This window comes from Neolamprologus multifasciatus, chromosome 3, assembly GCF_963576455.1.
Source record: "Neolamprologus multifasciatus chromosome 3, fNeoMul1.2, whole genome shotgun sequence".
NCBI classification, from domain to species: Eukaryota; Metazoa; Chordata; class Actinopteri; order Cichliformes; family Cichlidae; genus Neolamprologus; species Neolamprologus multifasciatus.
Genome location: NC_140441.1, coordinates 40,029,825 through 40,057,145, shown reverse-complemented (window position 1 = coordinate 40,057,145; position 27,321 = coordinate 40,029,825). Strand labels below are relative to the sequence as shown.

Sequence of the window (27,321 nt, the reverse complement as noted above, 5' to 3'; positions counted from 1 at the left end):
AATATTCTTCTGTTTTCATTTTATTGTGCCACGTGTATCACCACATCTAATCAGAAAGCCTCTAATCTCTCCTCCAGCCATAAAACACATGCAGCAACACGTTATATGTGGGAAAAACAAAAAAGCAAAAGCAGTTTGAACTTATAAAGAACAAAAAAACATGTACAGATAAAACACAGAGGCACTGAATTAAGCTACTAAATGAAAATATGGCCCAAAGCCTTCTATGAAGAAAGGTTGTAGCAATAAAAGGTGAACATTTTAAAAACACAAATCAGTGATTTTGTTTTGCTGATTGATGTAAATCACCTTAGCTTCTAACTGGCTTAAAAACTGCCTCCACTGCCTTATGTTATCTACCTATTATTCTATTATTATTTATCTTGTTGATCATCATTTATGTTGACTTTCAGATACTGCTGTAGTTGGTTTTTAGGCCTACCATTTCTTTTGCTGTTGTCCACATATTTTTAAGGACCCAGTGCACACCATGTAAGATACATTTTTGGCTAATAGCTCGTTGATACAATTTAACGGCGGTGAGACTGTCGTCTTTGGTATTTTTTGTTGTTGTTTTGAGATTCAAATTAAAAAATAGAAACCTGTGATTTGATTTTGGGACAGATTGGTAATAACAAAGTACCTAAAGATACAATGTTTAATTAAAATTAACCGTCTGCTTGTTAGCAGGTTTTAAATCTCACATAAAAGAAAGCCCTGCCATTGTGCATACATATAATAACATTTTACCATTTTTTATGCAGAACAGAGAAACCTTGCTTTAGTACATCTTAAATAAAGGAATAACGCAATTTTGTAATTCTGCCTCCAGGATTATTTTATCACTATTATTAGTTGCATTATTTTACTTCTTTACTTCCTGTGCTGAGTCAGTTCTGCATGGCAGCTTTGGCTAACCAAGAAATGGAGCTGCAATTTTGGGAAAACTAGCAAGAAGGAACAACTGACGAGTGCAATGCTAAAATTGCATCTAGCATTGTTAAAGCAACATTTTATTGCACAAAGAGACACAGAATATCTTTTTAAAACTACCTGATCATTTTTAATAATCCTCACAGAGTCAGATTTGTTTGTCTTTTTAGCTGAAATTTTAGGTAGGAATAACATTGCAGTATACTCACAGGACAAAACTGGGACTTTAGCATTTTCATTGCTACAACTTTTTTCGACAGATGACATAGGACTGTTATTAATAATAATATCAGTGAATGTTGGCAAATTACGTAGTTTGGAAGCAAAATTTCAGATCACACAAAGACATGAAGAAAAATCACATCCAAAAACATACAGGCACAGAAAACACGTCAAATAAAATAAAATCAAAACACACATCCAGCAAGACACATGTGGAGAATTTGGTCTTTTGGTTGATACATTCATGAAATGGAGAAGGCTAATTGTCATTTTTTTCAAGTACAACTCAAGCGGGTCCATCACACTTATGTTTTAAATGGAAGCAAAGATGTGATTACTTTGACAAACATTAGTGTACAGTTTTTCAGACATTTTAAGTTAAGCTTACAACATTTTAGGGATAAACTGTCCTTTACTGTCCTCTGAGAACTGAGTAATTATCTGATGTGTTAACACACAGCACATAATAATAATAATAATAATAATAATAATAATAATAATAATAATAATAATAATAAAATCTTGTTTAGGTATAGATTGTGCTTATCCTGATTCATCTGTACATGATTAGACACTAAAGTTGCTCTTCATGTACACTGTAGATCTACATAATTTATGATATTTAACAGAAAGCAACACAACATAAACAAAGAAACAAATAGACATCTTCCAGAACATGTGTGATCATAACCAAAGCTGTAACCATCAAGAACGTCGACTAGAATTAACGTAAAGCCTTTAGTCTTGGTGTTTTCTCCCAACAGACGTTGAGCAATCATGGAGTGAGGGACGGCTTAGTTATGCAAATATTTCCAAAGGCAGAGCTGCTTCAGTATGAAGAAATCATCTCTTTGAGCAGATAAAGAACTACATTTCTTTAGCCGAGTAATCATTAACTCACACTTTATACCCAAATCAGGTGTGGAGTACAGGTTGCCTCTTGTGCCAGGGCTAGCACCATTTTCAGGGCAACTTAATCTCAGTCTAAGGCAACGAGAATTATGGCTTTAAAAATGTATTGCACATATTTCAAACACAGTAATTTTGGACAATATTGCAATTGATACTGAAATATTGCAGTTAGCCTTTGACCACCAGCACTGACTATCTCAATTTGAAGATCATCAAAGGTAAAACAATCACAAGTGACAATATATATTTCAAAGTAATCAGTTATATATTAACTTATTTATTCAAAATATTAGTTAATTTATTAGCTAGCTCACTTTGAATTAAAAAAAATGTTAAGGGTCGTTAGTTTTTGTTTTATAAACTGTTTATGCTTAACTTTGTTTGACCGGTTACATTTTACTGCTTTACCATAAATAATGTATTTTCAATTCAGTGTTTACGAAAGACTGAGGTTCGAGTTTAGTGGCAAAAAAAAAAAGGTAAGTATAAATGCAGATTTCAAAGTAAGCAGTAATTCCACATTATGTTCTATGTCCATTTAAATATTAGCTATACTAGTAAGATTGGGAATTTTGTATCTGAGGTTGCTTAATGTTGATCTCAAGAGAAATCTGGTTTTAGGATATGTATTAGTGGTACTGTGATTAATATTTGTGGCCAAAACACTTAAAAGGGGTGTAGCAAGTAATCAGTCCATGGTTTGGTTCATAGCTTGCGGTTTTCATTAATTCAATTATTCTTAGGTATTTCCAGGGGCCTGTCTTTGGATGATCTTTCAACACCAGACTAGCGTGCCTTAACTAGAAAGTAACAGTTCCACATCAGAAGATGGAGCTAAGTGGGAAGTGATTAATTTCTCTGAATTGATACACCTACACTGGTTAATTTAGCTTTTTGTTTGTAACATCCAAAACGACTATTATGACGGTTAACTCCGATCCGAGAAGTCTAGAAGAAAAGACGTAAAAATCTAATATTACGTGTTTCAGATACAGGATGAACTGAAGGGCTGTATAAAAGGACCACTCAAGGATTTTTTTTAACTCAAGGAACGACAAAGAAGAAACTTAATGCATCTGTTATGTTGTAGATGTTTTTAACTGTTAGATTGTTTTGTTTTTGAGCTTTTTATTTCAGGCTTCTAAGAGACGATCAGCGCCACCAAAGCAGCCCTGCGTTTGAGACATAGAACGTGGACTCTGACGTACCGACAGAATAACTCAAACAAATTTGTTTGTATTGCTGTTAAATGTGTGCGTTTACAGCCATTACTGCGTCATTCTTTTAAATCTGCATATTGCCCAGTCTGTGCGAGCTTGGAATGAGTGTACTACACCGTATCAGTGTTTCCTGTTTAAGCCACAGTCGGTGAGAAGGCTGTGATTGCTTATGCACGGACACACTTGTGCATCACGTGCATGTGTGGCATGTAGGAAAAGAAAAAGGCAAAAACCATGCAAACTGCTTAAGATGAACAGTGTGTTCTAGTATTCATCTTTAGTGGCTTGCACATCACTTCCTGTTTATGATTCATAAACGAAAAAAAAAAACAAAACCATGTCTTCCACGATAAATAACTGAAATCATAAACAACAGATTTATATTTTGGGCCCATTCAGACAGAGAAATGCAAGGAAGCTAACACAGAGCTGCAAAAGAGAACTTGTTGACTGGATTTCCAAGACGATTTGTCAGTCACTGGGTCCCTCTTGTGGTCTGACATATAATTGCTAGTTTTTTTTATCTTGTGCTTTTACATGAAAAAGTGCAACAGTCCAATCAGATATTAGCTATGAAAGACTTCATAGTTGTTCTCCTATGCAAAGTGTCTCTGAGTGAAAGAGCCGTATGGACTCAAAAAGAGCCTGTATCAATTTTTAAGTTACAGATAAACCTGCTCTGATTGAACCATTGCTCTACCAGTGAAGTCTCTATTTTAACTGGTAGAAGAAGTGCATGTGCAAGTAATTATAATCCAATCTTTCCAAACTGCAGAAAAATAAATAAAAAATGTAAAACATAATTCAGAGGAAAAAAAAAACAAAAAAACAAATCCCAGGTGGAGGTGTCATCTTAAAACCCAAACACACCTCCACTTCTTTCTTCACTCCAGCTAAACAAACAGCTGCAGTCTGACGCATGTTTTTTGTGTATTATGGGGTGCCGGCAGGTGATCCTTTGAGGCTGTTAAGGGCTGCGTGGATCCTGAAGTGCAGTCTGGACTCCATGGAGTAGTCCTTGTAGTTCGTCCTGATGATGACACACAATCAGAATCTCAAATAAACACGCGTTTCGCAAACCTGCCTGCACAGTAATGTTTTGTTTGGTTAGTATTTTTTTCTAAACCACTGTAAATACCTCACTTGTGCATTTAGTGCCACCTAAACAATACTGTTTGTCCTGTCTGTGCAGCTCGAGTTATGGTTGCAAATTTCCACTGTAACATCCTGTAATGTTTTCACAACAAGCACACTATGAAGCAGAGGTGTGGACTCAAGTCACATGACTTGGACTCGAGTCAGACCCGAGTCATTAATTTTATGACTTTAGACTTGACTTGAAAAAATGTTCTAAGACTGTGACTTGACTTGGACTTTTACACCAGTGACCTGGAACTTGAATTGGACTTGAACCGGTTTACTTGAAAAGACTTGATATTTCACCCCAAATCTAAAATTTATATTTCATATTTCATATATAATTCATATATAATATATATATAATATATAATTCATATTATATAGAAAGTGTGCACCATTAATTCAGTTCATTCACTCATTTATTCCAACCACACTCCGTACGTATGTGTGCATGAGCTGTAGCACAGCCAATCAAATTAACCAGATTTTTTTTTAAGAAGAAAAAAAAACGCTCAAAAATGCTGCAAGGAGTTATTTTTTTCAGGTACATAAACTATGAAGTAGTCAACAAAAAAACGAAATGCAATATGCAAAACATGCAAGAAGAGAATCACAGACAGAGATGGAACAACTTCCAACTTTGTCCGACAGTTGAAGTTGCATAAAGAACGGTAGGTGGTCCTTCTCTTTTGCTACGATGAGATAGCTGACTTCATCTAACTTTGTGATGTCAACTAACTTTAATGTGTATGATATTTTTGTCATGCTATTTTAAAGCCGGTCCTACAAGCGCATCCAAGAATAACATGCAGCTTATCTCAGAATTGTTGGTGAAAATTATTCTTGGAGCTAAGTTTAATTGAGCTGCATTTATAGAGGTGCAATTTCACAATTTGTGTATATTTTCTAAGTTCGCTATTTCGTCATGTGTTGAGAAAAACAGAGATTTAAAAATCACATGGTCTAATATTTACATTTAGCATATAACTGCGACATTCTTTTTTCCCGTTTTTTTTAAAGACTCGAAAGGACTTGAAATTCAAAGTTTCAGACTTGTGACTTTACTCGGACTTTTAAACCAGTGACTTGAGACTTGACTTGTGACTTGAGGATAAAGACTTGAGACTTACTTGAGACTTGCAAAACAATAACTTGGTCCCACCTCTGCTATGAAGTGTCTTGATGCATGCTCAATCATCCAGGTAAGTAAATCTTTAAAAGTTGATTTTGTTCATCTGGACGTAGCTTTTTCATTCGGAGAAAATGAAAATGCTAGAAAATGCTACGTCCAGATGAACAGTATAAGTGTGTGTGTTATCTAAAGAGCAGCGACTCCCAAACTGTACGCTACGGCTCCCTGGTGGGGTATTAAGGTACTTCAGGTGAGACTTGGGAAGTCATTTAAAATTAAAAAAAAAAAAGAATAAAAGAACTGAAATAGTTATTTCTTGTAATTCATTTGTAATGCCATCTAAAATGTTAAAGACAATACAGTATAATTATTTCATATTTCATAATTCCATTTTTGATCTATTCCAAATTTTTTGAGATATTTTGATGCCTTCAAATTTATTTATTTTTTGTCATTTTCTCAGTTTACACATTTGATATGTTTTCTATATTCTATTGTGAATAAAACGTGTGTTTATGAGATTTCCAATGATTACATTTAGTTTTTATGAAACTTTTTAACAGCATCCCAACACATGCTCTAATTGGGGTTATAGCAGAATTTCCATTAAATACGTACATTTTAGACAAATCCAATTAATCCAATGAATTACAACTATATATAAATGGAGGCATGGCTGTCAGGTGGCAGAAGTAATGAAAATGAAACAATGAAAATAAACAGGAAATGCTTCATTTTCTGTTTGTGTGATCAGCACAGATAAGACTGAAAGTTTAGGGGCGCTGCAGATTTCACATTACAGCTCGAGTTAGAGCAGTCTGTTTAGGAATGGCTTATAAAGAGTATAACATACATGAAACAGGAGTTTATAAACACATGTAAATTTGTTTAAATGTGTATAAAAGTATAGTATAGTGTTTATACTAAAAAGGTGTTTAAGCAGAACTTACTTGGCATTTTCGATGTATGTGGTGGCCTTGAGGAAGTCTCCCTGTTGTTTATACAGCAGGCCCAACTCATAAAGGGTGAAAGGAATCAAGTAGTGATCATATCTGATCCGACCCTCACTGAAAGTAAAGCCCATTAAAGTATTATCTTTATTTTCAGAAGGTAAACCACAGCATTAAGTGCCTACACAAGGTCGTCGGCATGCTTTTGTGTTCTTATCTGTGCTTGTGTTACCTGGAGAGCACCTGTGTGAAGCACAGCTCAGCCTGCAGTAACCTGCCCAGGTGCTTCAGGCAGAGTCCCTTCAACATCTGGACCAGACAGCTGTCATCTGTGTGAAACTCTGACGGACCTGAATGAGAGATGGACTGTTAGACATAGATTTACATAAGCTCCTAACCTTTCATTAGCCATGTGCTAATATTCAGCAGTAATAACCTTACATGACAACCTAACGCCTTCGGAGATAAAAGGATTCAGAATGGAGACTTAAACATATTTAGCTCCTGGAATACACCAGCTGTTTTTTTGGCTGTATGTTTTAGGTCATTGTCCATCTGCATTATGAAACGCCGCCCAATCAATGTGACTACATTTAGCTGAATTTGTGCAGACAGTATGTTTCTTAACACCTCATATTCCTTTGGCTGCTTCTGGCTGTTGTGAAGGGGTTTCTCTTTAGCAAGGAAACGATTCTGTGATCATCCACCACTGTTGTCTTCCGTGGATGTCCAGGTCTTTTTGCATTGCTGAGTTCACCTTTCTCTCTCAGGATGTACCAGACTGTAGATTTTGCCACTCCTAATATTGTAAAAATTTCTCAGATGGGTTGTTTCTGTTTTTGCAGATTAAGGGCGGCTTGTTTCACCTACATGGAGGGCTCCTTTGACCAAATGCAAGCACCACACCTCAAATCATCTCCAGCCTTTTTATCTGCTCAACGGATAATGACATAGTGAAGGAACTGCCCACACCTCATAAACCCTTCATCCAATTTGAATGTGGACAGCAGAGTTTACACATTGTTTGTATATAACTATATTTAGAATATGTTTCAGTAAACAGGTAAAAAAATCCAAGTATAAATGGGCCTAACTGTAATAATGAGCTCACTGTATTCAAATGGCCTCCACAGTAACCAGCTCTCTCACAGACCTCTTCAATAGAGCACCTTTGAGATGTAGTCAAACAGCAGTATCAAATCATGGATGTGAAGCTAACAAATCTGTCAAACTGTGTGAAGCTATCATGTCAACATGGTCCGAATTTTCTGAAGACTCTTTTGAACCCCTTGTTCAATCATTAACACAAAAAATTAGGGAAGTTCTCAAAGCAAAAAAGGCTCCAACAAAATGTGTCGAATGAGTGTAAAATACTCAAGCTTTATCGAAGACTTAAATGTAATTAGATTCTTAACAAAACAGCTGTGGTAACATCTTATAGCCACCTCCATGTGCACAGTTTTGTGATGTCTCAGGAGTTTTAATCAGTGTAGATGCATAAATATCAATATCAGCTGCTTACATGCAGACTTGAAATCACTAACATAAGCAAAATAGAAGCAGGCCCAGGACAGAACCCTGTGGAACGCCTGTTTTACTCTCATAAGATACTATTGGCAGCACACAGTGTTAGCAGAAGTGCTAATAGCAGAGGTGCAGTGTTGAGCTCACTGGGGTCATTGCGAAGCTGCTCCTCTGCCTTCTCTATGGTTACCAGCAGGGACTCGGTACAGTCGGCTCGCTTTCCGACGATGGTGAAACCATTCCACACGTACATCATCTCCTAAAAGAGACAACAATTGTGCGTTATACTTCACTACCAGCTCGTTCAGAGTTCATCACACTCAACTAACCACCGTCAAAGTAGTGAGTTTATTATGTGCATGTGAATGTTTGTGTACCAGCAAAGGGATGACCAGGGGGATGGGGTTAGCAGCTTTATAACGCCTGGACTTCCTCACTGCAAATTTCTCCGTTGGAATGGACTTCCCAGCCAGGCGCTGTTTCAGCCCCTCCACCTGCCTACACACACACACCCATAAATTGTCTTACTGCTAATCCTGGCCTTAAACATAGCTCGGCTCTACCTGCTTCACATAGGTCGATGCAGCTCAGGGTGTTTAAAAAATACATGTAAAAAACCGGCTGACCTGAAGAGCTCCACAACATTCTCCCCCGTCTTCTTCAGCGCCTCCTCTGACATCATGCTTAAAATGGCTGCCTTCTGGTAAACATAGATAGCCTGCAGAGAGTAGGTTTTATATTGAACTATCACGGACTTTTATGGTCCCATTTATGTGCCTGATATATAAAACACATCTGTTTTTCTTCTAAGCTTACCTTGGACCAGCGACTCTCCTTGCACAGCAAGTCAGCATATTGGTACGCCTGTTCCCACTCCTGCTGGTACGAGTGAGTCCACATGAGCTCCCAGTAACACAAGTGGTGAATCTGCTTCCACTCCTGCTGGCTGCTCACACACTCCTCGTACTTGGCCCGAGCCTAAAAGAAACACAGAACAGTTAGAGCTGCTGTTCAGGTTTGTAAAGGAAGTGCATGGATGGTAAAAACCCGTGAAAAGGGAAAGACTTCTATTACTAAATTAAAATGATCATTTTAATTCCACATATAGTAGAACAGAGAACAATTTTACTTCTTTGTTTAGCTGATAAATGTGCTGAAATCCTTGCGCTGAAACGTCTAGTTTTCATTTGGACTTTGGCACTGAGGGTCTGAAAACACAGGGACAAACCTTCTCAAAGTTTCCTCGCAGCGCGGCAATGCGAGCAGAGTAGAAGAGGATTATGGAGCCCTGAAAGAAAAAACAAACATGATGTTTATTTAGTTACGGCCTAGTTTACTTAGATGACTGTTTGCGGTTTACTTACTTTGGGGTATTTCTGTTGGTATGGCTCCAGCAGAGCTTCAGCTTCCACCAGGTTCCCCTCTGCAGTTCCTGATCAAAGAGAACACAACAACAGTCATTGCTTAATCTGCTAAGCAGAGGTAGATGCTTCTGGCTTTATTTAGGCCTTTGTGGTCGGACATTTGAAGCCAGATTAAGATGGTGAAGCTGAGGTTTCTCTACCAAGACTGAAACCCCCCGCAAAAAAACATTAAAGTGTTTCCTACCCAGTATGAGTGAGACGTATGTGTGGTAGAAGAGCAGAGTCAGAACACAGAGGATTGACCGCAAACTGTGGCTGGAAGCTCCCTCTCTCAACTGGGACAAACCAAACCCCTGCAGACAGATAGAGACAGTATGATTTTTCATAGTGTCTTTGTAGCCTATAGTGGGTTTTTTAAATGTTATTTTAAACAGAGTTTGTACTCACCCTGTTTCCTGAGAACCCGATAAACTCCAACAACCTCAAAATTCTCTGAGGGAGGAGAGACAACATCTGGAAGACAAAAAGATTTCCCTAAAACCAATCATTCAATAAAACCAATAAAGAAATTGTGCTTTCAAGGAACCATTAGGTGCCAAATTCAATATAACCTGTGGATTGATGTAAAAAAAAAAAAAAAAAAGGATGTTGGGCCAGTGATGGTGCGTCCAACGATCAGTTCAGCTGTGAAACAAACTGGCTGAAATGGACTCTCATTAATCTTAAGAGCTTAAAGGAAGGTGTTTAACTGTTTGAAAAGTGACAATTCTGACTCGATTAATGAAAAAATAAGTGTAAGGACACATGAAGTATATGAAGCCATTCATAGGTTCATAGGACTCTCACTAATATTTTTCTTTTATCTGTACTTTCACATTAAAATGCCAACCAACGTGCTTCATCAGTTGCACTGTGTGGACGTTTTAGCTGCTTCCATCCAACTAATAAAGAAAATTTGTAGATTTCTTGTAGATTATATTAAAGTAATAATATAGAAATATAGATATACAATACAGAAAGCATTTACATTGGCCTTTTTTTTGGATCCTCTGGCCCGATGATCCAGTGGAGAAAAAAAGATGGACACTGGATGTGCTTTATTCTGAGCGAGACGGCATAGTCCTAATTATGGCACATCAAACAAGCATTAAACTTACTTACATTAACTGACTCCTGTGGATTTAAAAAAAAAAAAAAAACTCACCAGGTTGAAAGAGCCAATGCCCAGCTTGACTCCACCCTCAAACTGTCTAAATGAATCTGATTGGCCGGCCACATCTTGAGTTGCATTGAGCACATTCTGACAATCCCTATTGAATACATAACAATCATGTTAACAATGATATTTCTACTAAAATACATTTAAATGTTTAATTTCCTCCATAAATCATTCACTCACTTGTAGATTTGGTAGCTGGTCCGAATCTTGATCCCTCCTTTGATAAAACTGATCATGTTCTCATCCTAGAAAAAGGAAATATAGATATAATATATAATTAAGCAGCCTTATTATTAGTCTTACCAGAAGCTACTCATGAGTCATGATTCTGGCTCAAATCCTAAATAGCTTCTAACCACACAAAAGATGTAGTTTCCGAGTGTGTAAAGTGAAGCCAGTGCTCACTGTCCATTACTTCTCCCTCATCACATCCATTTTCGATGGTGAAAACACTCAGCTCGAAGTTACAAAAGGCATCAGAAGGTTTAACTGAACCAAACCTGAAAAAAAGTGGACGACCCATCATGTGTCCTGAATCACCCTTCATTAATCTTCCATCTTATCATGCAGGTTGTGAAAGGCGTCAAGCTATGATTGATGAGGAAGCAATTTTTATTCTTTAATTTAACACTCAAAAGCGTCTGTGCTTCAGGTTCTCTGCCTTTTAATGTTGTTACACATTCACACGAGGAACATTTAGCAGCCACTGAGGGAACTGCAGTTTAAAGGGGCTTTCAACTAAGGTTACATATGAAATATATATGAAACGAAAGCAAATACATGAGCAGGCACACAGGTGAAGTTAAAGGCAGACGGCATTTCTGACCTGTACAAACGTCAGCGTTGCTTTCTGCAGCAGACATTCAGCGTAGCAAAGCTCTGCGTGCATCTCTCCTGCAAACACACCAATGCAGCAGACTGACTTCCAGTTCTCTTTAAATTTTTTTCACTTTCTGTAGACGTCAGTGGAGTGATGTGTGGGCATGTGTTTACAAACCTTCCTGCAGGTTGGACTGCTTGCTGATCAGCCCGGACAAAGATCCGACCATCGAGTTTTTCTTCCTGAACCTAGAGAAACAATGAGGAGACGTTAAATCTCATATTTAACCAGTCTCTACTGTTGCAGTTTGAGATGACATTAAACGTTGCTGTGCATGGGAGCCTAATTGTTCTCGTTTGAAAGAGACTTTGAGACAAAGTACTAAAAGTATATAAAGTATAAAATTGCAATAAAACAATTAATTGTCGGGCTATACGCCGCTACTTTTTGCACAAGCTTTGAACCCAGCGGCTTTTAGTCAGGTGCAGCTTTTCTATGGATTGTCCATGATTTTTGTGATATCGTAAGACGACTTGTTTTGTTTGTTCCGCTGTTGTACGGCACTACGTTGCCTGGCGGAAGGATCGGAGTTAAAGAGTGGTATGTTGGTCACATGTCCGTCCGCCAGGCAACGTAGTGCCGTACAAGTAGCGCGAAAAACAAACTTCAAAGTAGCGCTGATGAGCGGCGATAAACTTGCGAAAAGCAAGTTATGCCCAACTCCACCAGTGGATTCTGACAGCGTGGAAAAGTGTGAAAACATCCATGATCACCAACGGATTTCGATGGGCTGGACTGCTGCATGATGGAGAGGAGGACACCGCCACGGCCCTTCTGAGGGTGTTTGACTCTGACACTGACAACGAGGATTTGTTTGGTTTTGAAAGTGACAACGAAGGAGAGAAGCTGAGAGTGGATGACGAAGCCATCCTGTGCCTGTTCGTATCCGACACTGGAGAAGAGGACTTTGGTGGTTTTAGTGCGCAGGAAGAAGAGAAAGATGCACTGCAACTGAGCCTAAAAGGTAGGCCGAATCTATTTTTCTGGTGTGCTGTAGGTTATTGTTATGTACTACATTTGTTACTCATTTATGAAGCACAGTACATGTTTCGTACTTGTATTTACCGCTACTTGTACATATACCTAAAAAGTTATGCAAATATGTACCCATAACTTGTTTTTCAAAATATTACTAAAAGGGGTGTGTCTGCAAACAGCCATCTCTTTCCTGACAATTCCCTTTGTGCATATTCTCTTACATATGATAAGTCAACATTGAAACACCTGCGGCTTTTAGTCAGGTGCGGCTAATGTATGTACAAAACAGGATTTTCCCCTGATTTTAGCTTGTGTGGCTAATATTCAGGTGCGCTTTGTAGTCCGGGAAATACGGTAGTAGAAAAACCTCCTGTGCCAATTCCCATTTACTGAACCTTTGTTGAGTGTTTTGTTGTAACACTATGAGGATCATTTTCCCTTTCCCCTAAAGAGACAGGATTGCTTGATATAGATTGTGATATAGTTTTTTGAAATCATATTTTTTTCTCCCTCCTTTTTGGAACACAAAGCTACGGTATATATAATATTCTAGAATATCTAATATCAGCGATCCCCAACCTTTTTCGTGCCACGGACTGGTTTATGTCCGACAATATTTTCACTTTAAGGTGTTGCGGATAAATACAACAAAATAAAACCAGTACCGGTACAAAAAAGGAAGATTTATTCATAACACATGGGAAAAGACCCAGGGAAACCGGGTTAACAACGCTAAAAAAAACAACGAGAAAAACCAATAAAACCAATAAAAACCATAAATTTCACACCCGAGCCTCAACTCTCACGGCCCAATATCAAATGACTCACGGACCGGTACCGGTCTGTGGGCCGGGGGTTGGGGACTGCTGTCTAATATCATAAATGGCTTAAAAGACGGAGATAGCCACTGTGGCGTCACCCATTAGTTTGTGAAGCCTCGAGATTAGATTAGTGTTTTCACCTTGAACTTCTTGGTGTGCGTTACTGGCTGCCTGACAATCTAGATAACAACTTGTCAAATCAACAGCCAGTGAGTAGATCTTCGATAATTCTCCTTCATGAAACTTAGAATGAACAAAAAATTACAAAATGGATACATTTTTCATTTAATATGACCTGAAACTAATAACTGAAGCCCATAAGTTCATTGGGAAAGTGTTTTCAGAAGTCACACAGCAAGAGTACTGCTCTGTCAGAGTTCTTTAAACTGCATGTTATTCTGAAACCACAGCTATTGCTTCCTGCAGGCCGCGAACAGGAATGTGTATTTAAGGCACTTCAGCACTGGCTTCACTTTTCAGACATGAACGTGCCCATTATGATGCAGCCACACAGCCCGGTCACCATTCATACAGTGACTCACTGCAGTGCCACCGTGCACACAAAATCTCTGATTCAGCGCCAGAATTGGAGAAGAAAATGAAATTATCTGCTGCTGATTTTATTTATCATTCTGGACAATTCAGGGCTTAAGGATGAGTCACTTTTTCCAGACCTTTCAGCTTCAGGTCGTACCCCAGTTTGTTTCATTACATTATTACATGTTGTGAATGGATTGAAAGGCTTCCTCGACCAGAAACATTAAGGCTATAAACAGGAAGAAGACCATGTATTCCCGCCTCTCACCTCTGACAGGTGTGCAACGCCTCCTTGATGGTTGCCATGGCAGTCTGGATGTCTCTGTGCTCAAAGGTCATGGTCGCCTGCATCACCAGGATGCTGCTGTATCCCAGAGCGTGGTACATGCTGTCCCTCCACCTGCACACAGCAGCAGTATTTAATAACAGGGAGCTACGACTGTTATTAAATAGCAACTGAAGAGCTTGAAAGTAAATTAAAACAAAATATAATTTTACATTAAATAAAAAAGGTTTAAACTTAATTAAAATAAAACATGTCTTAAATTAAAATAAGTAAACTGTCATGTTTATTGCTGCCAAAAAAAAAAGTTAAACACATTTGGACAGTGAAGGAATGTCAGGATTCTTGCTCAGAAAAAGGATCAACATGCTCTGAAGTCAGAGCACAAAAACCTTTTTGTAACAAAATATCGATTTCTGCTGTCCCTGTATCGATACATTATTAGCAAACAAAATATCACCATACTGCACAGTATCGATTTTTTCCCCACCCCTAATAACGACTGCTGTGGTTACCATGGTTTGAGGAGATCCAGGGCTTGAGAAAACTTGTTGTTGAGGACCAGGTTGAGAGCACACTGAGTCTCCTGGATGGCAGTCTGCAGATCCATGTTACCCGCCCTACACAAAGGCAAAACCAGCAGTCAGCACAGGGCGTGACTAAAAGTGAAAGATACACAGGAAACAATCCTCACACACACTCAGTCTGTGCGCTGCAGGTGTGTGTGTGTGTGCATGTGTGTGTGTGTGCATGTGTGTGTGTACTCACGCAGGTATCCGATCAAAGGCATCTTCAAAGCAGTCCTGAAACACACAGAAACACAGAGTTTAGTTCTCAGCATCATCCTCCAGGTGACAGAAAGGCCTGCGAGACGTCTGATTGGACGCGATTCTAAAGCACCACATTTCGTTTGTACAATGGCCGTCTGTAATCAGCAACAAGTTTGCACTGCTCGGGAATTATTGGAAGGCTACATGACCCGAATCCTGAACCACGCCACCATGACTCTGACCTACTCGAGGGCTCTGTGAAACCATTGGGGTAATTTCAGATCTGTACCACAAACTATTCATTCACCGCCACACACGCTGGGAACAAAAAGTGTTGAAACCATTTTTATCTCATTCTTCAAAGTGATGTAAAGAATCCATCAGGTTTCAGTCTGAATTATATTCTATAAAATAATACCAGAGTCTTTTGACTGTTAAGTAATTGTAGTTTGCGTTTAATCGAAGTGCTTTAAAATTTTAGTGTAGAATGAAGTTATTTCCGACTATCCAGGCAATGTTCTATTTTATTTTTATTTATTTATTTTTTGGGTCTTGTAAATTTATTCCAGTTTTTTTTTATTTTTAACCTTTCAGACACTACTTTTTTAGAGTTATTCAAGAGTTTTCAAAGCTTAAGGTGTCTGGATTTTCCGAATTGTTATCAGTGACTTCTCGAGTTGTCCCACATTTTCAGATTTAATCCAATATTTGTATCAATTGTCCAGAAAATTCAGGGCTTCCTCTTAAAAAGCCTTTGAGATTTATTCCTGAGTAATCAAGGGAATACAGGACTTATGATAAATATTCTTTTATCAACTTTTCAAACTTTTTGCAATTTTTCTGCCTTTTCACAATTTTGCACAAATTTCAGAGTTATTCCAGTTTTGGGGGAATAGTGTGTCAGTTTTATGGACCTCCCAGGGCTATTCGAGAGTGCCTGGATTATTCCTGAATTTCAGGTTTTTCGTTTGTTTGTGTTAGTCAAGACTTTTCAGCGTTTGCAGGGCGTGTTCCAAGAATGCCCTATATTCCTATACTTTTCAGTTACTATGCTGTAAAGTGTTACAGCCCTGAGAACGCAGCCATAGAAATTAAAATATGAATAGTTGAGAGCGTTTCCATCATTCAGTGTAAGATGGTTTCTCTGAAGTCTGGAATTTGTGTTTTATATTTTAGTTAATACCTGCAGCGGTAATAAGGGTCACAAGGGTCATAAGTGGCTTAACATGAGTAATAACAATCATGCTGCAGAGCATTAATTCATTAGGCTAATTCGAGGGTTTCCATTCATTTCAATGCAGTCAGCGATTCAGGGAAGATTGCTGTTAGAGGAACTGTTGCCCATTGCTTAATGCTGTAACATGCTTTCAAAAGCTTCAAGTTTGCGTCATGCTGAGGATGAGGCATGTACCCAAACACACAGATTTTCTATATTTTTAAGGATCCTGAAATAATTCATTGTCACCCTCCTAAGACCTGAACCCTAGAATTAGGTTCGAAACTCCCGATGTTTGAAAGACAATATTTCTAGCATAAATCCAAAAACACTTTTACACACATCTACACATGTAAGCACGACTGCAACACTTCAGAGGTCTCAACTATGAAATATAAGGATTCATATATGTGCGTAATGGTGTAAACAGATTTATGTCCACACTACATAAGTAACATTTACACAGCATGTCAGCAGCAGGCTAATAATAGCTACACAGTGGCTCCTTACATAATACGGTGCAGCTGCAGTCAGCGCTGTAAAGTAACTCTGCCTGCAGGCAGCAGCTTCTCACTGCTCCACATTGGAGCACTGTGACCCATCTAACCACAAAAAATATATTAAAACCAAAAAGACATAAAAGAAAAGAACCAAAAAAGTGCAAAAGAAATTATTGTGAGTCAATAAGAACACAAAAATATCATAGAAATGTGGAAAAAAGCCTTGGAAAGAGAAAAGAACAAAAAGTGACAACATAAAGAAGTGAAAACAAATATAAAGAGACACAAAAACACCCCAAAAAGAAGCAAGACTAGTAAACAGACAAGGTATGTAAAAGAAAAAAGCAGGAATTAGAGACATGAAGCAATTTACCTATGAATGAACAAATAAATAAAAGTGCTAAACTTCAATAAAGTACCATACCAGCTTTACTTATAAAGCACTTTCACATAAAACCAGTGTTCACAAAGTGCTGTTCAAATAGCATAAGCAAAACATAAGTAAAACAGGAAAATAAGATAAAATAACCAAATAAATAAAATAAAACATGTTAAAACAAATTGAGTTAACCTCTTAATATGTTTTAAGAAGAGTTTTAAACTCAGAAAGAGAAGAGGCCTGCCTAACGTGCAAGTACTAAGAAAAGACAACAAATGAGTATAAAGACACACTCACAGAAACAACCACAAAAAAGCGAAACAACTAGAAAGACTTAAAGGCAATATAAATACAAAGTATCAAAATAATCACAAAAACGTTCAGCAGAAACAAAAATTACTACAAAGGTGAAAAAATAAAAATAAGTACAAAAAAGACTTTAAAAGTTCATTTTTCCAGTGTTTTACCTCATTTTGATTGTGGTTTTCCTCTTTTGGGGGTTATTTTATGTTGTTTTGAGGGAATATTTACTAAGAGTTCAAATGGCTTCAAAGAAACAAATTGACAAGAAAGAAAAATAAATTTAAATAAATTCACAAGAACAAAAAATAAAACATCAACAAAGAGGCAGAAAAATTCTTATTGCAAGCAAACCGCAACAAAAAAATGACAAATAAGCAATGTCCTAAAAACAACAACAACAACAACAAAAAAAAAACAGCACAAAAACACATTACTGAAAATAATGAAGGCCTCAAAAAATACATAATCAGAAGAACTGACGACCAGAAAAAACTAAAAAATATAGAATAAAAGAAAAAAAACTAAATCAAAAAAAGAGAAAAAGTCAAAACCATGGACAAGCAAACATCCATAATAAAAGAAAAAGAAAGACTGGAATAAGTAAGACAGGATTAGCACAAAAAGTAAAAAAAAAAATTAAAATATATACACGAGTAAAAATAAAATAACCATGAACCACCACATTTCACGCTTTGACTCATTTAAATTTAACGGTAGAATTTTTAATGAAACAACAAAGTAATGCAAGTATATCAGACGTCTCAAAGCGTGCACAGGAGCAAATAAAGGACATTAACATGTGCTGAGTGTCAGCATCCCTGAAGGTTAAAAATGGGATCCAGATACAACCTGAAAGTAGGAAAACTTTCACAGTTTTCTTTTTCAAATTTCTGTGCAGAATAAAGGCTGCACTAAATCTATGTTCTGAAAATTAGCCCTGGTTTACGCAACGCTTTCACAGCAGGTTTTTACAAGAATTACGAACTCCACGGAGTGACTCTTCCTGCAGGCAGCAGCTTTCAAGTCTGACATGTTTACATAACTCACTACAGCCCTGTGTGTGTCTTTTACCCTGAGAGAGAGGCCTTTAAATGAAAACAATGGAAAATGAGACATAGGACAGAACACAGAAGAATAATAGGAGGCAGAAAATTACTAAAATACGAGACATAATCCCTTCAGAAGTAACGTTTGTAAAAAGTTTCTTTTTAAGTTAAAAACAAAACCCCACAAAGAGAAGCAAAATTACCTCTAATGCCCAAGAGACAAAAATTAACCACACACAACAAATACAAACATGACAGAGGCCAAAAACCAACCAGAAAAAGAAATGAAATAATGGAGAAACTGAAAATGATTAAAAGTAGATCAAACACAATCAAAAAGACATAAAATGCCCACAGAAACAGGAAAAGTGAAATAAAAAACATCCAAAATGCCACAAAAGGAAGTAAAAGGCCCACAAACAACAGAAACGATGGTATCAGAAAGAGCATAATTCCCACAAACATAGATGCAAAGAAAAATATCCAAAATACTAACAGAAACACGTAAAATGCCATCAAAAAGAAACAAAATTCCCACAAAAAGAATTAAAGCAAACGTAACCCCCCCCCCCCCCCCAAAATGTCAGCAAACAAAGTAAAATAACCCCCAAAAAGAGGAAAACCCCAATCAAAATGAGGTAAAAAAAAAAGTATGTATGTATAATGTAGAAAGTTTTTATTGGCTGAATTATGGATCGTGTGTTATTTTATGTGCCAGTTTTTCTCTGTTTGAAAGTGAGGTGGAGAAAATGTAGCAGATGATGGAGGAGGAGGAGGCCGGCTGCAGTCAACAGAATATTTTCACAAAACTGGAACAGTCCAAAAGTAAAAATGTGTGAATCCAAACAGACGTTGCTTCCTCTCTCTTTTCATTCCAGCAGATGCTCCGTGTGACATTCCCCTCTCGCTCTGTCAATGTTTTGGTCTGTTTGCGGCATTCACGGCAAAGGAACAGCTAGCGATCACAGTGAATAAGACCTGGTTATGTTGTAACTCAGACCTTGCCAAAGTGTGTGTGGGGGGGGGGGGGGAAACAAACAAAAAAACCCAACGCTTGGACACTGCTAGCACGGGGCTCCCACACAAACGCAAAGCAGGAGGTGAAGCATAGCTGGATATGTTTCCAAACCAACTTCCTTCCAACCCAAAGACTAGAAAATATGGTGAAGCATATCTTCTCTTTGGTTTCACCTGCACAAGTGCCGAGGTAGGTCTCCCCTGCAGAATTGGTCTTTCCCTTCGTCGGGAGCAGCGCTGGGCTCTCCAAATCACAGACAAACAGTATCCCACATTCTTGATTTTTAGTTCACAAACACTTGTTGTAATGACTAACTACTCCTGACATTTTGGAGATGTCCTGCCACGATTTGTTCCTCCGTTCAAATCACGGACAAACAGTATCCTACAGCTGTTTATGTTTTTAAACCCATTTTGCACAGAGAGGCATTTTTTGAAATATTTTTCTTGTAAAACAAAGGGGGGCCTAGCAAAAAAAGTTTGGGAACCACTGCTGTAACTATAGCTGATAAAGTTATTTAAAGCAGAAAGCTAAGTTACATTATCAGCCCCCAGCATGTGACTGTGACTATGTGATTAGGTAGAGGATCATCAGGGGGTCCTTTGTCCCTCTTTGGGGGGAAACTCCCACTGGGTTTAAATCTGGGACTCTCCACCATTGACCCTTAGAACTGAAGAAGCTTCTCGGATGAGAGGTGAAACGTCTTCAAGCAACTGGAAGAACGGTAAAAAAGTTCCCAAAAACACACTCCTGAGGCTTGTGGAAAGACTTCCTAGAAAAGTTGAAGCCGTTATAGCTGCAACTCTCTTGGGCCAGATAGCTTTGTAGAAAACAGAGACTACAGATGAGGAACATATAACCATTTAGTGTATTAAAGAGGTTTGAGTCATCGCCAGTTTTACAGCCTAATAATCGTCAAAGTCATTAAACCTAACCCATCATATCATACATGAGAAAGGTGGCTACGCCCAGCCATCCAGACAGGCGGTAGTGGCTTTTTTAACAACTATATTTAGATTAACCAAATATTAATTTTTCGACAATAAATAGAAAAAATATTGTTATTGTTATAGGCTGGGATCAATTTGGAAGAAATATGATCCAGTACATCTAAACAACCCATAAAAAACTGAGTTTAAAAGCTCATTTAGAAGTTGCATCATTTTATTTTATAGCTTTTTATTCCTGTTATACTTTGGTAGTTAAAGAAGTCAAACTAATACCAGCAGACCAGATAACAGCTTATTGCAAACACACAAAGCAAACACAAAGAGACAAAAAAGACAGAAAGCCTTAAAGACTGAAAATAACCACAACTAGACACTAAATGACTACACAAATAATTAAAACAAGTATTAAAAAGCACAAGGGATCACAAAAGCATGAAATGAACAAAGGAAGAAAACCAAAAAGATGGTAAAGAAATCTACAAAAATGGGCACAAAAGACTATAAAAGGTTAAAAAAAAACAGGAACAAAAACACAACCAAAACGTAACTACAAAGTAACACAACACTAACAAAGAGAGACACAAACAGACTAAACTTCAACGATAGGACGACGCAGGATTTCTGAACACGTTTGAAACAATCGAGATATAAAAGTCATTTAAAATGTTTATCTTTCTATTCACTGTTTGACTTTATTAAGATGTAATGGTGACTTTAATCATGTTGGGATTTTCTGATATTTACAATCAAACAAAAACCAGATTTTTCGCAATGTGGAAAAATCTGCGTCACTTCTGTTTGATGTTACAGAGGAGGAGAGGTCAAAGTCAGAGACGCGTCTCCTGTGACTGCAGCAGCTTCCTCATCAATTAGTCAAGGCCTGCAACTTGTGTCCGATTACCCAACGCACAAATAACCCGGCTGCACTCGAGGAGCGCCTATGGAGCGTCCTCACAGCCCCATCGGAGCCTCAGACCTCCCTTACATCCTCCAGAACCAAATCTGTGACACCTGGAGTTAACAATGATCTTCCCTGACCTCTGACCTCACATGGGGAAAGGAAAGCAGACAGAGAGTGGTCTCCTTGTGTTTTTTTAACCACATCCTGCAAACTGAATTGGTTGCAAACCACTACGGGATCTGAGGTGTACTTACGCTTACCAGATGCCATTAATAACAAATTAATACATTTCATATAAACTAGTGAATCTGAATTATATTTCTTATTTTTTGGTATTTTGTAATTATTCTTTTTGAATTCTCCCACTTTTACTCCCCTTTTTTTGACCCATGTTTGAACCCTCCTGTAGCTGACGCTGAAATGTTTGTTGGGGTTGCCATGACAACACCAAAGTGCATCTGAGATCGTTATTGTTTTCGTTTTGTTTTCCTTATTTGCTACTCATGCTTGTGTACATTTGCAGTAGGAAAAGATAATCTATGAATCCAGTGATACATCCTTCTTATAAGAAATGTTTCTGTTAAAATATTATTGTGAAGTAGTCACTTCCTGTGAGTCGCGGGAACCAGAAGTTATGCGCGGGAGAGACAAGACAGAACGGTAACACGGCGGACTTTTCGGAATGTACAACTTTTCTACTGCTGGTTTTACAAGGCGTACACGGTAAAACTCATTATGCTGTTATTTGTTTAACACTTCTGCACTTTGTGAAAGGAAATAAGTGGCTGAGATGAATATCATATGTGCTATTGATATTATTTTACTGGTTTCTAGTTTTCACGGTGCTCCATGATTGTGAGAGGAATAAAAGAATTGTGGACATCAGTACGAAGTGTGGATTCTTTCGACCACAGTAGATACACCTCCCTTTTTCTCATAGTACCACCAGAGGAAAAGCTCTGACACAACTCCAAAGGCATTTGTGTTTCCTCCTGGTCCTGCATTATTGCCAAACTCACCTCTGGGATTCCTAAAATCTGCTCTCTGAACAACCTACTGCTTCAATTAAATAATCATAAATTAAATTATCCACTTTGCGAGTATCTGTAAAAAGAAAAAGCCTCTGTGTTGTCTGAGGAGGGCTTCAGCAGTCAAGCTTCCTAACTGGCTGTGAGAAAGGTGCGCATTATATTCTATAAGACTGAGCTGATCTGTGTTTTCTTGGCGTTACTCACATTCCTGTCACGCCTTTGGGTGTGTGCACTGCATGGTAGGATGAACTTAAGATCCTGGATTCACAGACACTCAAATGCCACAGCAAACATGCCAGAACTGACATGATTAGTAGTTTCAGTCTGAGCAGAGGCAATACCCTTGCACTGAGTGTTTTTTTTAAATAAAAACAGCTCGCCTCACATTATTTAGAGCTGAGCGAAAGTCAGCTGAATTCCTCTGTATTAGGATGAGTTAAGGCTGAAGGAGTCGAACACAGGAGCATTTGTCAGCTGAAATTAGGAAATGACTGGCTGAGGTGTGACGCAAGAGGGTCTTAACAGGAAAAACCAACCCATGTCATCAACCTTAATGTCTGCAGCAGGTCTATTGGGGAAAATGGTCATTTCCATCTGAATCCTTGACACCTCTTCAGAGACAAACAGGTAAAAAGGCTTTATGGAGGCTAATTGGGTGTCCTGCTTGCTAAGTTCATCTGGTAGCAAAACAAGTAGTTTTAAGGGAGCTTAAGAGCCATGGACCTATAAATATCCTACCAAAATGCCCCTGGAGTTTTAGTTTTGCTGAAGTCCTTGCAGATACCTAAACTTGCAAATAAGTGAAAGTCCTCATAAAAATCTTTCTATAGTGTGTGCGCTGAACTGAACTCCTAGACGTCTCCAATTCTCTTCACATAGCAACTTGACGAAACCCTGAAACATTTCTAAATAGAAGTTAGTACAGAGTTTCAAAAAATATCCTGATGGCCCTTCACCCCCCTTAGCATGCTTTAGCTCTTGTCACTACCCGATCTGTACCGGAAACCCGATGTGTAGCATGATGCGTGAATCTTACGTCACTTCCTCTCTTTGCCAACATTGCGACGGTTAATGTATTTGAATGGCACGGTTAGCTCCTAGCATTTCTCAACAGCTCTGCCTCCTTTTCGACTGCCCGGGAAATTTAAAGAATGGATAATCCGTATACAAACAAAGTCGTGCTTTTCTCCTCAACAGAGAGCGTCCCCCGATTGAACAACAGTGCCGTAAAATAAGAAGAATGACGCCTAATTACAGAGTTAATAACACAGACTTAGTAATATGTCACGTGCAGATTCATCAACCAGATGAAGTGTTTACTGACAATTGACAGTGATAGCAAACATCATCATCACTATTCCAACAATTCTCTCCTCACAGACAAGCATGAACACACTCTATCACTAAATCAAGTTTAACACGCATTTATAATGACGCTACTTTGGTTTACAATAGGGTTCATTCGCTCGGTCAGCAAGTGGGGGTATCCTTGTACAAACTGCTATTAAATGAAACAGAAGAATAAGAAAACATCTGCACATGCGTGGTATGGATCCTGTAGACCCGATTTATAACTATCTTTGTTTTTGTCTACATTATATAGAAAGGTTTCATTATTGCAAACATTTTAAGAGATACCTATTATTGTTAACACCTTAATACAGGGGTAGAGGACATCAGTCCTTAAGAGCCGGTGTCCTGCAGGTTTTGGATCTCACCCTGGGTCACCACACCTGAATCAAATGATTAGTCCATTACCAGGCCTCTGGAGGACTTCGAGACATGTTGAGGAGGTAATTTCGCCATTTAAATCAGCTGTGTTGGATCAAGGACACATCTAAAACCTGCAGGACACTGGCTCTCGAGGCCTGGAATTCCCTACCCCTGCCTTAACAGATACTCTGACCCGTAACTATCGTAAAATGCTTCGAGCGGAAGTACACACCTTTCGAAAATGCGTGGTACGGATTGGGTTTCCGGTACAGATCGAGTAATGACAGTTCTCTTGGTGGTCCACTTTCTCAGGATATTTTAACAGTTTATGGAGACTTCTTTTGGTTCTGTTTCTGTTTTGGGGGGTCTTTTGTGCCTATTGCTGGGTTTTGTGTCTAGTGTGTTGTGGAGATGATTTTGAATGGCTGCTTCCAAAGAACACCTGATGGTCTCTACAGCCCAACCATATATCCAGTATACAGACCTGTTGAACCCTGTTAAGAGGCTCATCTAAACTAGAAAACCTCAAAGTATCCTTTAACATCATGACAAACAAGTTGATGAACTCTCTTCTACATTACAGCTGTACTGCGGCACTCCCCATTTGAACAGTGTGAACCAGGGAGTGTCAGGGTGGACCTGGCTTTAGTGAAAACAAAGGTTAAAAATTAAACCTGAGAACTCGGTTCCCATCATGTTACCACTGACAAAGTTAGCATACTGTGAACATTTTGACTTCCTCAGCTCACTGATGTTATCTTTTCACTAGTTTGAATGTGAATTTGAATGAATGTGGTGGTGGTGAAAGGGCAGAAAACAAACCTCATATTTCCTGTGTTTACAGTGCAGGGGGCAGCCTGTGGCTGAAATCAGAGCTGTCATTTACATGAAGCTGTGCACACATGCAGACACGTGAACCAATAATATCAGCTCACTTAGCGCTGAGACATAAATCCAATAATGAGCAGGCTGCCTCCACAGCTCTACACATAAATGAGGAAATACATCCAGAGCTCAGTGAGCGAGGCGCTCACTGAGCTCTGGATGTATTTCCTCAACACAGAAAAACAGAGAGAAATAACTCAACGCCTGTGATTCGGATTTCAATGTGAATAAAAGCTCCAAAAATCCCATATTATGACAGATCTATGGTCCCATAGATTGTTCAAGGATGGTGATCAAGATAAAATGAAAACTTACTGTGCTGCATTATATATTTATTAATGAATTGCCCTTTGGTGTACACCCCTGTCCTCTACTTTTACCACTTAATCAAAGTCCAAATTCACTCCCCACAGCCTGTGGCACATTTAGTTCAGTTTAAAGTAAACTGTTTTTTCCCCTGTGAGTAATCATTGTAAATAAAACGGATCTGGAATAGGTGTGATGATGGGTTTTGCTGTAACTCAGCTGCCCTACATGCGTGCAGCACTGTATGTTTGGAGAATTGTATTGATTAGGATCTATTTATGGTCAGTTGGGAGTTCATTTTGCATCCATGGATACAGTCTGTTGTGACTATAGAAGCACAAACATAGGAAAAAATGAAAGTATCACTGAAATACAGCAGGAGGCTTTGTAAGGTCGATTTCAACAGAAATATAGACAGGTATGGTGAAAAGATGAGAAAACTTGACAGAAATCGATAAGGACTACGAGTTTATGTTGCATTATTTAAAAATGGTACTACTATACAGTGATAAAACACACTATATGTACACATATCTAGCTACCAACACATATACCACATAAGGCTTTCTCCTCTAGCAGCACAGTAGCTGTAGGTTATTTTTTGTGTTTTAACGCACATCAACATTCAGAGCTAAAGAAAGGGTTAACCCTAACCCCTACCCCTGCTAAAAACTGCAGTTCCTCTAACGCCAGCTAGAGGCTGGCTCAGAAAAGTGAGACTCTAATGTTAAAACATACAGTGGAAATTGAAAGAAAAAGCTGTGCAGCTAAATTTGGCCTTTATAACAACTGTAAAGGGTTATAAATGTTCATATAACTCACCTATTCAAACTATATTAATGCTAGGGGGCGTGGCCTCTGTTTTTAATGACGGCTGCATGCTAGGTTTCATTCGAGCTAATTGGAGATGCTGAACCTTGTGCTGCTTGTGCCTTTCAAAGCATTTTTATTACCAACGTGTCCCGCAAAAATCCAGCATGGCCGTGGCCAAAACACCAATTTTGAAGCCAAAGCCATAGCTGTGGCCATCTTTTAATACAGTCTATGCTTTCCAGCCAAACAAAGGTGTGTGTTTTTTTAACACCTAACCAGACAGTTTCTGATATCATATTTACAGTTTAGGTGTAAAATCTGTCTGATGTGACAGAGAGACTAAAACACCCTCAACAGCCTGGTGGATGTAGCCCACGTGATGTAGGTATATGAGATCAAAGTGGGAACATCATCACAAATAACTGTTACATCACGCACTGTGAACATGTCAGTGGAAATGCGATCTCCGGCTCCCACCTCCTCCTCTGCAGCCGCTCCGTTGCCTACGTGGGCCATGTCCGCTCCCGGTGCCTGTTCTCCCTGTGGTCCGCGGGTCGCCTGGTTCCGCTACGAGGACGGGCAGAGTCCCATGACAGCTGCAGCCGAAACTCCGCTCCTCTGCGGCTGCGCACGGATCTCCTTCTGCGCTCCGTTTATTTTGATTCTTATCGCCGTAGATGCGCTTCGTCCTTGAGTCAGGCGCGCTTCTTTGCCTCTGCTCTCTTCCGTGAAAGAAACACGGAGACGGAGAGAAACCTCCCACATTTCCGTTTCTCCGCCCATAGAAAATAGAAGAGAGGGAGGAAATGAAGGAGGAGAGGAGAGAGGGAGGAAACGGAGGAGGCCAGCGTTTGTGTAAGCAGATCAGGCAGAGGCGCAGATTACATGTGAGCACGGGGCGGGGGCTCGTGTTTATTAATGGGACAAAAAACAAACAAACACTAAAACCAGACAGCAGGCAGAAGTTCAACATACTGTTTTGATTCAAAGCAAATCCCCTTTCTTCTATGCGTCATATATAAATTATATTTTAATTATAAATTTAAAATGGTTACTTTTTAGGCACAGGCTCCTCTGCATGTTAATGCAAATATCTAATCAGCCAATTGTATTGTAGCGTCTACATGCTCTACATGGTTAAGGTCAGACTGGGGTTCAAGCTGTTGCTGGTGTGAGAGTGCCAACTGAGCCTTGTTTAAACAGCCTGCCCAATTATTGTCCAGGCCTTTATGATGGCAACATGCCACACTGGCTGTATCCCAATTCGGGGTCTGCAGCCTTAAAGTACGCAGCCTCAACGATCCTCAAGGGCCGCGTACTTAAAGACCGCTAAGGCCGGAAGTGCGAGGCTTGTGAAATGGGACGGTCTAGCCTC

The 27,321-nt window shown here is 38.8% G+C and overlaps 1 protein-coding gene across 3 annotated transcripts; it reads right to left on the bottom strand.

Annotated features, from left to right (window-relative positions):
• On the bottom strand, positions 1-26,858 carry ttc39b (tetratricopeptide repeat domain 39B). Of its 3 annotated transcripts, none has more exons than XM_085145142.1 (19): positions 26,424-26,849; positions 14,884-14,918; positions 14,631-14,735; positions 14,101-14,232; positions 11,614-11,684; positions 11,443-11,510; positions 10,797-10,861; positions 10,602-10,707; positions 9,845-9,910; positions 9,642-9,750; positions 9,398-9,465; positions 9,262-9,321; positions 8,850-9,011; positions 8,660-8,751; positions 8,411-8,531; positions 8,181-8,292; positions 6,742-6,859; positions 6,510-6,626; positions 1-4,317 (listed from the first exon to the last, which is right to left on the bottom strand). In XM_085145142.1, exons 1-19 carry the CDS (start codon positions 26,460-26,462, stop codon positions 4,221-4,223), a joined length of 1,743 nt encoding a protein of 580 aa, XP_085001268.1. In that variant the 5' UTR covers positions 26,463-26,849; the 3' UTR covers positions 1-4,220. The 3 variants fall into 3 exon arrangements, with proteins under 3 accessions (XP_085001268.1, XP_085001270.1, XP_085001280.1); XM_085145144.1 differs by lacking the exon at positions 26,424-26,849 and adding an exon at positions 22,122-24,952 and having other exon boundaries at positions 14,884-21,598; XM_085145154.1 differs by lacking the exon at positions 1-4,317 and adding an exon at positions 4,943-6,401 and having other exon boundaries at positions 6,491-6,626; positions 26,424-26,858.
• Positions 26,859-27,321: the final 463 nt, after the last annotated feature.